Source organism: Chiloscyllium plagiosum, chromosome 7 (genome assembly GCF_004010195.1).
Source record: "Chiloscyllium plagiosum isolate BGI_BamShark_2017 chromosome 7, ASM401019v2, whole genome shotgun sequence".
Classification (NCBI taxonomy): domain Eukaryota; kingdom Metazoa; phylum Chordata; class Chondrichthyes; order Orectolobiformes; family Hemiscylliidae; genus Chiloscyllium; species Chiloscyllium plagiosum.
The window spans coordinates 64,595,856-64,606,573 of record NC_057716.1 but is presented as its reverse complement, the minus strand read 5'-3'; the positions used below and the strand labels follow the sequence as shown (position 1 = coordinate 64,606,573).

Here is a 10,718-nt window from a genome sequence, read left to right as displayed (position 1 = left end):
CAATTGGCATTTGTTGGTGCTTAAGCTTTTGTTTGGCACCTTCAACATCTCCATGTATTACTTCCTTAGATGTTTGTTCAGCCACAGCAGTTTCATCAGTCTCCTGCTGAAGTAATTTAAGATAGTCCATGGCTCCCGATTCAATACAAGTTGTATAAAACTGAACATTTCCTTTTTCAGTGTCAGTTACCTTAACTTTCTGTGAATTTTCACTGTTCTGAGAAGTAGCTATAAGTTTATGAAGTGCAGCTTGTATATCACCTTTTATGACTTCATCTTGCTGAATTTTCATGTCATCTGTTCTGTTGAGAAGAGAATAGATTGTCATCTTCACATTCCCCTTCTCACTCTCTTGAATCAGAATCCCCTTTTTTGCAGAACTGTCATAATTAAAAAGATTGGTGATAACTTGCTGAATATCACAACCAATTACATCTTCTTTCTCTATATTTGTATTTATTGGCTTCTTAAAAAGTTGTGCTCTTGTCAGATTAATGTTACCTTTCTCATTAGTATCTATAGTAATCCCCTTTTCTGTAGATTCTTTCTTGGAGAGCAGTTCCATCATTATTTTTTGAAGATCTCCTCTGACAATCTGTTCTTTTTGTATCTCTGGGGATGTTTGGTTTAGAAGTTGATATTTTGCCATTCTGATATCTCCGACCTCATCTGCTTCAATGAGGATTCCTTGGGATTGAACAAGTTTGCAGTCATAAAGTGACTTAAGTGTTTCTTTAATATTTTTTCCCACTATTTCAGGTCTTTCTACAGGATTTTCAGTGAATTGGTGTAAAGGTGTAGTTTCAAAAAGCCAGGTTGTTGTTTTAACATCCACCTGTGGAATTTCTTCAAGTATTTTCATGTTTGTATCATCATTTTCCTTTATGCTGTTTAATGGTTGTTTTTCAAAAAGCCATATGGCCTGTTTTACATCTCCTTTTTGTATATCTTCTCGTCCAACTGTCTCAATCCTTTCATATTCTGAATCTTCCCCTTTTATTTCATCAATGGTATGTGACTCAAAAAGCCAAGTAGCTGTCCTTACATTACCATGCTGTATTTCACTGACACTGACTGTTCTAACATATTTTTGATCAAGGTCTGACTCAAATAGTTGAGCATTGGATTTCACATCACCGCCTTGTACATCAGAGACTGTTTTGGCAATAACTTTCTCATGATCTGCAATTTTGTCCAGTGGCTGTGTTTCAAATCTCCAACGTGCAGAAGAAACATCACCTTTCTGAATATCTTCTTGTGTTACAGCTTTAATGACATATACTTCATCAGTTTCTTTAATTAAATCTAGTGGCTTGGTTTCAAACAACCATCTAGTGCCCCGCACATCTCCACTGATCACTTCCTCCTTCCGAACAGTTGTTACTTCATGATAACATCCTTCCTTATCTTTGATGGCATATAGAGGCTGAGTTTCAAACAGCATTGTGTAGTTTTTAACATCTCCTTTTTCTATTTGTTCCATGCTAACCTTTTTAAGTTCGGTGTTCTCTGAAGAGTTGTCCTTAATCTGATCTAGTGAAAAGGTCTCAAAAATTAATCGCCCTTTATCAACATCCCCACCCTGAACATCTGTGATTGTACGAAGAATTGCTCGTTCCTCAATATTCTCTTTTATAGCATCTATTGGGTGATTTTCAAAAAGCCAAGTGCAATTAATCACATTACCTTTCTGAATATCATTTGCTGTGGTAAATCTAATGTTTTTCAACATCTCTTCTGAACTGGAATTTATCAGATCAAGAGACTTATTTTCAAAGATCCACTTCTTACGCGATACATCCCCTGATTGTATATCTATTTTAGTGACCCGCCTAAATTCTTCCTTCTCTCCGCCTATATTTCCCAGAGATTCAGTCTCAAACAGAAAACGGGCCATTTGCACATCACTTCCCTGGATGTCTTCCTGCTGAACTGTACGCATTGTTAGAACAGTTTCTGAATCATCTTTTATTGCATCTAAAGGCTGAGTTTCAAATAACCAAGTACAAGTTTTTACATCGCCTTTCTGAATCTCATCAACTTGGTTTTTAATATCTACTTTTTCATAAAGAGCATCCATTGGTTGTGTCTCAAACAGCCACCTGCAAGTCTGTACATCGCCCCTAATATCATCATGCTGCTTTGTTACAACTTCTTCATCTTCTACATTGCTAAAATATTTGATAGCATCAAATGGTTGTGTTTCAAAGAGCCACTTAGCTGTCTTCACATCACCAGATTGTATTTCTTCTTTCGATATACCCCTAATGATTTGAAACTTTTGAAGGCTTTCATCAAATTGATCAATAGGGGTTGTCTCAAACATCCATCTACATGTTCGAACATCACCCCTCACAATTTCTTCTCTCCTCACAGTTTTAACCTCATGGTAGTGTCCAGCACTATCTTGAACTGCATATAGAGGAGTTGTTTCAAATAAAGTTCTATTTGACAATACAGCACCACTAATAACACCATCTACTTGGATCTTTTTAGATTCATCAATGTGACTTAAATTCATAGTTTCAAACAACTGTTTGTAATTGCTGACATCACCTTTGTTGATTTCTTCCAGATGAATTGTTTTTGTATATTCTTCCTTGTCCTCTCCAATCATCTCAAGTGGTTGGGTCTCAAAAATCCATGTTTGGTGCCTCACGTCCCCTTTTTCCTCTTCAGTAGCAATCACATGCTTAACCTTTCCAATATCTGGACTGCCCTTTAATGTGTCCATGGGAACAGTCTCAAATAAATGTTTGGTTGAACGTACATCACCTCCTATTATTTCTTCCGTTTCTATAGGTCTTGCATTATCATTGTCTTTTAGAGAGTCAAATGGTTGGGTTTCAAACATCCAGCACTGTCTACTAACATCAGCACCTTGTATTTCTTCTTTAAGCTTGACTGAAGTGTCTGTTTCTAACTGTTCTTTAATGCTGTCAAGGGGATGCGTTTCAAATAACCATTTAGCTCTGTTCACACCACCATCATTAACTTCCTCCCTAGAGATACCACATACAACTTTTATACTTGAAACATCCTTATGAATCGTATCTAAAGGCTTTGTCTCAAATAGCCAGAGTGCAGTTTTTACATCTCCTCTTTCAATCTCCTCTCTTTTGACAGTTTGGATTTCTAGAACTTGACCAGACTGATCCCTAATAACATAGAGTGGCTGCGTTTCAAACAACTTTGTTGTTTTTTTCACATTTCCTTTAATTTCTTCAACTTCAGTTTTCAGATGCAGCAAGTTCATTTCATCGACTGAATCCAAGTGTCCAAGTGTATCTAGGGACTGAGTTTCAAATAAATATCTTGCAGTTTTGACATCGCCAGCAGTAATATCTTTTGCAGTAGAGATTTCTATTGCCTGTTCATCTTCTTGGTGAATCTTATTCATTGAATCAAGTGGTTGTGTTTCAAATAACCAAGTGGCAGTGCGGACATCTCCTCTTGCTAATTCAGGGATCTTACCAGTGTTTTCTGGTGATTCAGGAGAACTTACACCAAGTGTATCAATGGCTTGAGTCTCAAACATCCATGTTGTATATTTCACATCCCCTCCTGCTATCATTTCTTGTTGTGAAAGACACTTTGCATCACTTTGGTCAGGGGTTTCATCCTTGATAGAATCTAATGGTTGAGTCTCAAACATCCAGCGCATTGACTGTACCTCTCCTTTAAGGATCTCATCCCATTCTAAATACTCTCTCTCTGGGCTCATACATTTCTGGGGGCTATGACCAGTGTATTCAAAAACATACTTAGCTTGCTGTACATCCCCCATTATATCATTATCTTTTGATTTATTTGTCACTATTTCACTGATCTCTTGATTAAATTCCTTTTCCAGGTTCTTTCTCACTCCTGGATTGATATGTTTATACAAACGCTTTAGCTCATAAAGGTTTCTTTGCTTTGAATACACGTCCTTGGGAATGATTTGTTTTGTTGCAGAAAGGGGTGGTTCAGGAGACTGCAAAAAATAAGTTATCTCTGATGGTGCATTGAGTAAATCTGGTGGCGGAGGAGGGAATTCTTCCATGTTTTCACAATTACTAGAGCTGATAGAAACTGAAGCAGCTGTACTGTCTACTTTCCTTAATGATGTAACTTCAGAATTCTTGCCTGCTGTTGTGGAGATGTTGGAAGTAGAAAGAGCAGGAGGCCACTGCATCTCTTGGAAGTTATGCTCTGTCTTAATGGAAAAGTCAATAATCATATTGAACAACATATAGTTTTTATTGCTGTTTCCAAACATGCAGTTTAGAAGTCGACTTGGCACCAGCCTTCATGCAATGCAATATCAATCTGCCATCTTCGTGATATTCCACCAAGCACTCTATTTCAATCACAATGCAATTTTAACAAAAATGAAAGACGGTTTTGTAATAATATTATCTTTCTTCAAATGCTTCTCTGCTGCAGATTTTAAAGATTGATTCCACTATTTGATGATAGGCATAATTAAGGAAGCCATGTGATGTGAAATTGGTTTCTTACCTTTGTTTTCTTCAAAACATTCTTAATTTCACCATTATGTCTCCTTTCCATCCCTAATTAGATGACTTAGTGAAACAAAAATATTTTATACAGGGGAAAAATAATGATATGGATTATAATATTGATAAAATGATAGGAAGAAATGAAAAGGGTAATGATATGCAGCAGAGAAAAGAAATATTAAAGAATTAGAAAGAAAACACAGCCGTAAAGTTAGAAAAAAAGTACTCTTTCAAATGAGACCTTGCATTTCAAATGCACATACCTTACATTTGTAAGTTTTATCAGTAAACAATGTTATTGGTCATTACTGTCAACGTGCACACATTCAATTACACAATAATAGATACCTTAATCTTTTTGGTAGTGTTAGTTGCCATTTGAGTGGGTTGGGCTGTTTTTTCAAATTGCTCTTTTAACATCTGAGTGGAAATTTTTGGCTTTTCATCCTCAGTCACTCCATCCACTGTTCAAACATTAAAAGGAATATGTGAAATATATTCTTGGAAGATAAGAAGAAAGCAAAGTAATCTCCCACACTCCCAATTGACTCAGTGAATTTATTTTATGTGGTTTTTAAACAAAATCCTTCACAGACACCATTGCTGCTACTTGCAGCCTGCCAGAAGTGAAGTTTGAATAGGAAAATATTGGCAATTCAGTCCAGTTTTTCCATCAAGAAATATGAAAAATTAATATGACATTCTCAGGTGCATGTTGCTGTAGGTATTTGCTAAGATTTCAGAATTGGAAGTTGTAATCCATTGTCTAGAGTAACATAGCCTCCACCATATACCTCTTTGCAGAGCATCAATGTTAACATTAGAGTCATTTTAATCAGCATTCACTGTGTCATGCCAATGGAAACAATTTCTCCCTTAATTTACCTATATCCAAACCCCTGACAATTTTGAATACTTTCAACCTTTCTCTGCTCAGAGGATAACAATCCCAGCTTCTCTAACCTCAGCCCAAAATCCAGTCCTTCAACAACTGCCATGTCAGACTACCATCCAAAGAGCGGAGGGAAGATCTAGCCTTAGGCAGTTTGTGTATATGTACTGTCATTTGACAGTGAAGAACTGTATTAATTAGCACCAAGTTTTGGCTGTCAATTTCTATTGAACTCTATATGAGTTTTAGTTGTGAATGGTTTATGGTAGCTTGAAGCTCCAAGTAATTTAAGCTTAAGCATATGACATAAATAACCCATTGCTGTGGTACTCATGCATTTAATGCAATCATATGCACTTACCACTGAAATCATTGAAGTAATTTTCAAAGTTGCCCACTTTACTTGACAGATGAGTATTCTGCTCCATAACAGAAGCCTGCAGAAACATGTCAAGTTTACTGATATTGAATTGATCGGAAATAAAATGCAGTAAATCACATCAAATATGTAACAATTACACACTAGGCATTTTAAACTGTCACAAGCTAAAATCAATTCTCATTTTTAAAGTAACACTGTGTTATATAAAGTGAATTCACTGAATTTCTTAAGTTTTAGTTCTCAAATCTATAAAAGCCGCATGTTACAAAAAGTATCACAGTTGCAGAAAACTGGATATAAAAATCAGAAAGCACTGGAAATACTCAGAAGATATGGCCGTTTCTGTAAACGGTGAAACTGAGTGAACATATGGTACACCTTAGCAGATCTGCACACATTAGGGAGAACAATAACATGTGGAAACCTGTTCAATTCAGCAGAAGACTTTATTCTGGCTCTTAAACTTAGCCACATCATTAACAACACACATCCGAGTTTTCAGCGCAGAGATAGTAGGCAGGATTGCATACCGAATCTGTTAAAGGAAATATTCCTTTTAGAAAGACCCTGGAAGTAGTCAGACTTGCTGAATTGTATATTGATTCCAGAGGTTTCAGCAACGATAGGAATGGACAGGAAATTACAGAAGGCTAACCCTCCAGAATTCTGACACTTCCTGGAGGTCTTACTGCTAGACCTGAGGGACTAAAAGAGGCGACGTTTTTCTAGGAAAAGATAAAGAGGCCAGCACACAAATCAAATGCACATGGGTTGAAATAGTCAAGGAAGTGAACAACAGGAGTTTCAACTTGAAGCAAGTGTCCCAAAAAAGTTCAAGGAGCACAGAATAGCATGAAAAGTGAGTGGTACAGCACTGTCAGGAGCCAACCACAAAGTCTGACATGCCAGGTGTGATTGGTAGGTCAGGATGGGGAGTTCTCAAGTGGCAGACACAATAGCCACTATTGCAAAATGCATTCGCCTAGAAGGATGCCTTATGCAAAGAGACAATGAGTTGTCATGAAAGTCCGAAAGCCCGTGAATGGTACAAGCCCTGCCCAATCCACAGGTCACTGTCTCTCCATTAAGTTCTATATTCTGTTCTCCGACAAGGAGAGAAAGCAGACAGCCATGAGTCTTAGAATTGACTTGTGTGGAGAAGAGAGTAAGACAGTTGCGCAAGGTGACTGTGAGGCATGTGAAAATAAGCAATAGATTCAGGTTAAGTGAGCATGTTGGCTGCTCAGATGGTGATGTGAGAAGGTGCAGGTGAGACAGAGATAAAGGAAGGTGCAAGGTTGTGTGGCGCAGGAATATGTTGGGAAAACTACAATGTCAGGCTTTGCATCTGAAACTGTTATGCCACCTTTCCCATAATCCTTATGTTTTTGGACCCTTTGGGGAATTTTATCAAGGTTCAAGGGATTAAACCCTGCTGGCCACTCTTCCATTCATGCCTAAGTTTGGATTCTTTTTTCCATCAGTGGGAAATATCACTTTACCGCAGTCCCTTAGATACCAAAGTAGGACCTCTAGATAAAAAACAGAGACAAGGGCTAAGTTTCCCAGGAGTGCTCTCCATTCCTGTGCTTGCTTCAACTTCAAAAATTATATCCAGTTGTGCCTTTCTGATTTATGCCAAAATCCTTTGAATTATAAATATTTGCATTGAAAGATTTGTCACACCATTCCATCAGCCCTCCCTATTTGGTGAGGAACATGAAATAGAACGCTAACATCATGCATCAGTTAAAACATTAGGCAAGCCTGCAGCACATCTCAGTGGATTTTTGACCAAATAGCCTACTTCTGCTCCTACATCCTATGGTTTAGTAACTCAGTTCTTTGGTCCATGTTTGCTGTCAGATTAACTGAGTGTGTCTCATACTCTGTTCTACCTAATTGTGTTTAAGTAATACTATATAACAAAGTGAAATTTTTGAACAACAACAATAGTTTTAGTTATAGAACTAATTCATCACATAATGTATTGAAGATAGATCCACGTGGAATAGAATTTAAATTTAAATAACATACAACTGTGATACTACATTATTACCGTTTCCATTTTGTAGGTTAAAAGCTGTTCAGTTGTTGATGGTAGATCATCTTCCTGATCAGTTTTTCGAGTGCTGCTGTTCACTTTAACTTTGCTCGTGCTTGTCACATCCTGAAATAAGTAGCGTAAGATGCAACATTGAAAAACATTGAGATATAATAGAGAAAAGAGATAAGACCTGGCATCTATGAAAACATTTGTATTCAAAATGTCAGTTGCAAAAGATCTGCTCAGCATTACAATCACTGGCACAATCGTGGCCTTTTATTACAGAAATGAAAATCAAATAATTTATTTTATACATATTGGCCCTCATGTGCATAAAGTGTGCACATATGTGCAAACACAGTTCATGAAAGACATGATGAATGGCAGGTATTTTTTTTTCAAGACTAGGGGACATATTTTTAGGTGAAAGGAGAATGATTTTAAAAAGACATGGGGGCACTTTTTTTTACAGAGTGTGATTTGTGTGGAATGAACTTTCAGAGAATGAGTGGATAAGGGTACAGTTACAATGTTTAAAAGACATTTGGATAAGTCCACGAGTAGGAAAGGTTTGGAGGGCTATGGATCAAGCATAGACAGGTGGGACTAGTTTAGTTTGGGATTACAGTTGGCATGGACTGGTGGCCCAAAGAGTCTATTTCCACGCTGTATGACTGTGAAATATGCAAAGGGTTAATGGTTTTGAGTCAGTTTATATACAAGTAAATAATTCAACCTTTCAGATCTCCACGAACTGCACATTCACTGGACAGAAGAGGCTGATGATTCCAAGCCCAGGAGTAAAATAGAGTCCACAGTGTCCATTCGTAACAGATGGAAATAACATTTTAAACATGGCTTTTGGAATGAAATTGTCACTGTTTATGAGTGGCACAAATCTCTAATAAACCTATGAACTCCAGTTCTCAAGACAGACCTAATCGCGTGAGCCAACTGCTCTATGACTTTGCCAACGTAAGCATTTTATATTATATGGCTTTTAAAAACAGCAAATGCAACTTGGTTACAACGTCCATGCACCTCATATGGCGGATAGACTGGCTAACAGCTAAGTCAGTGTTTCTGAAAATGTGGGTTGTCACCCCAATAGGCTTGCAGCAACAGTATTTGTGATCTCCCTCTCTTTAAGGTATCAATGGAAACTGTGAAAAGAAGATTCCAGTGGGACCAACCCAGACCTCTTGGATCATTGATACTGAACAACTAAGGGACAGAAGGTAAGCCCAAAGCAGCTTTTAACATTAGGAAGCCACTTCTAGAAGGAGGTGACAAATAGGCCTGGGATGTCTCTGCATCAACATTCAGTTCTGAAAAAGGTAACTGGATCTGAAACATTAACTTTGCTTTCTTTCCATAGATGCTGCCAGACCTGCTGAGTTTCTCGAATAATTTTTTTTTGTTTCTGATTTCCAGCATCTGCAGTTTTTTTTGGTTTTTATGTCTCAACATCAATTTGGTGCAGGCAGAGGAAAACAACTATAACTCAGTGTCAAACCAGGACAGTGAAATCCAGGACGTCATGTAGCTGAGCTGGAAAGGCAGCATCTAGCTGTATGGAGCTTCTGATCCTGTCTGACCATAATCCATGCTCCTTAACCTGGGCTGATAACTCTACGAAGCACACATCACAACTAGACCATAAAGCAGGGAGGATGGCAGCGGGATTGTGGCAGGGGAAGACTGGCTGTTTGCTGTGTGTGAAGAGGAAAAATTAAATAATTACTATTCATGGTGCACAAGGGACTGATTAAATGTGTGTGTGAGTGTGTGTGAAAGGAGAGGGTGGGGGAGAGGAAATTTGATTGTAGTTTGGAGGGAAGAGGGGCTTCAGTAAGTCTTCTATCACTATGGAATATGGAGATATTGGTTGAAACCTATACAAGTATCTATTATGACATTTTTACCAAGCACTTTAAAAAACAGATTTTCATCTTTTAAATGATTTATTTATTATATGTTGATTTATAATAAGTGTATGTTAATGAATGTATATACTCATTTTACTATGTTCCTTCATCATGGTTTGATGTTTGTTGACACCTAGGGTCATACTAATATCTAAATTTTAATTTGATATATTAACTTAGGAAGCATTGATATAAGTATCATCGTCTTCTTCCAAATAATTGTTTAGAATAGTTCAACAATCTGAGAAAATATGTTATTCTCCAGCAATGCACAGTGTGCCAATTTGCATATATTTTCATTTCAGTTAACAGATTTCAGAAAATAATAGAAATCAAAATTTCACCTGTCTAGTTGAAAAGTAAACAACATGCAAAATTATTCCTGGGTTTTCACAGAACCATTCATTTTATCAACCTGGGGAACAAAAGCCACTTTAAACCCAAATCCATCATTTGCAGTTATTAATACAGGTTCCTAGGAGACACTTAAGACTCAATGTTTAACAATCACCCTCCTTTGGGGGGTTGTATAATGAGAATGAAAATCAGGAATGTCAACTAATGGAGTGCTAGAAGATCAGTAATTTTGGGCCAACACATGCATACTTAATCTGATCTGCATTTTGACATTATACATCTTGCCCTTATTTTAAATAAAAGATACCTCCATAAAGACGATATTAATTTCTGAAGGTAATAAATTGCATAGAACATTAAACGTTTCTCGCATTTCAAGAATTTGTTGCATCAACACCTAGGCCTTACACAATGAGATGATGGCAGATTTGCATATGCAGTTTGTAGATTATAATTAGAACATTTGCAGCACTGTTCACTCCACCACGTCCATGTAGTTATCTGCAAGTTCCAATAAACTAATCCCACTCCTTTGCCTGTACTCCATGGCACTGCAATGTTTTTCTCTTCAGCAAATTATCAATCTACTTTTGAAAAGCAAAATGCA

General features: G+C 37.2%; 1 protein-coding gene across 1 annotated transcript in view; it reads right to left on the bottom strand.

The window, feature by feature from the left end:
* Positions 1-10,718, bottom strand: part of xirp2b (xin actin binding repeat containing 2b) — a 105,623-nt gene that overhangs the window by 17,082 nt on the left and 77,823 nt on the right. Inside the window, exons 5-8 of the mRNA XM_043694502.1 lie at positions 7,839-7,949; positions 5,759-5,834; positions 4,854-4,969; positions 2-4,198 (exon numbers count right to left, since the gene is read on the bottom strand). Of these exons, the coding sequence (XP_043550437.1) occupies positions 2-4,198; positions 4,854-4,969; positions 5,759-5,834; positions 7,839-7,949 (4,500 nt within the window). The remainder of the gene's footprint in view (position 1; positions 4,199-4,853; positions 4,970-5,758; positions 5,835-7,838; positions 7,950-10,718) is intronic.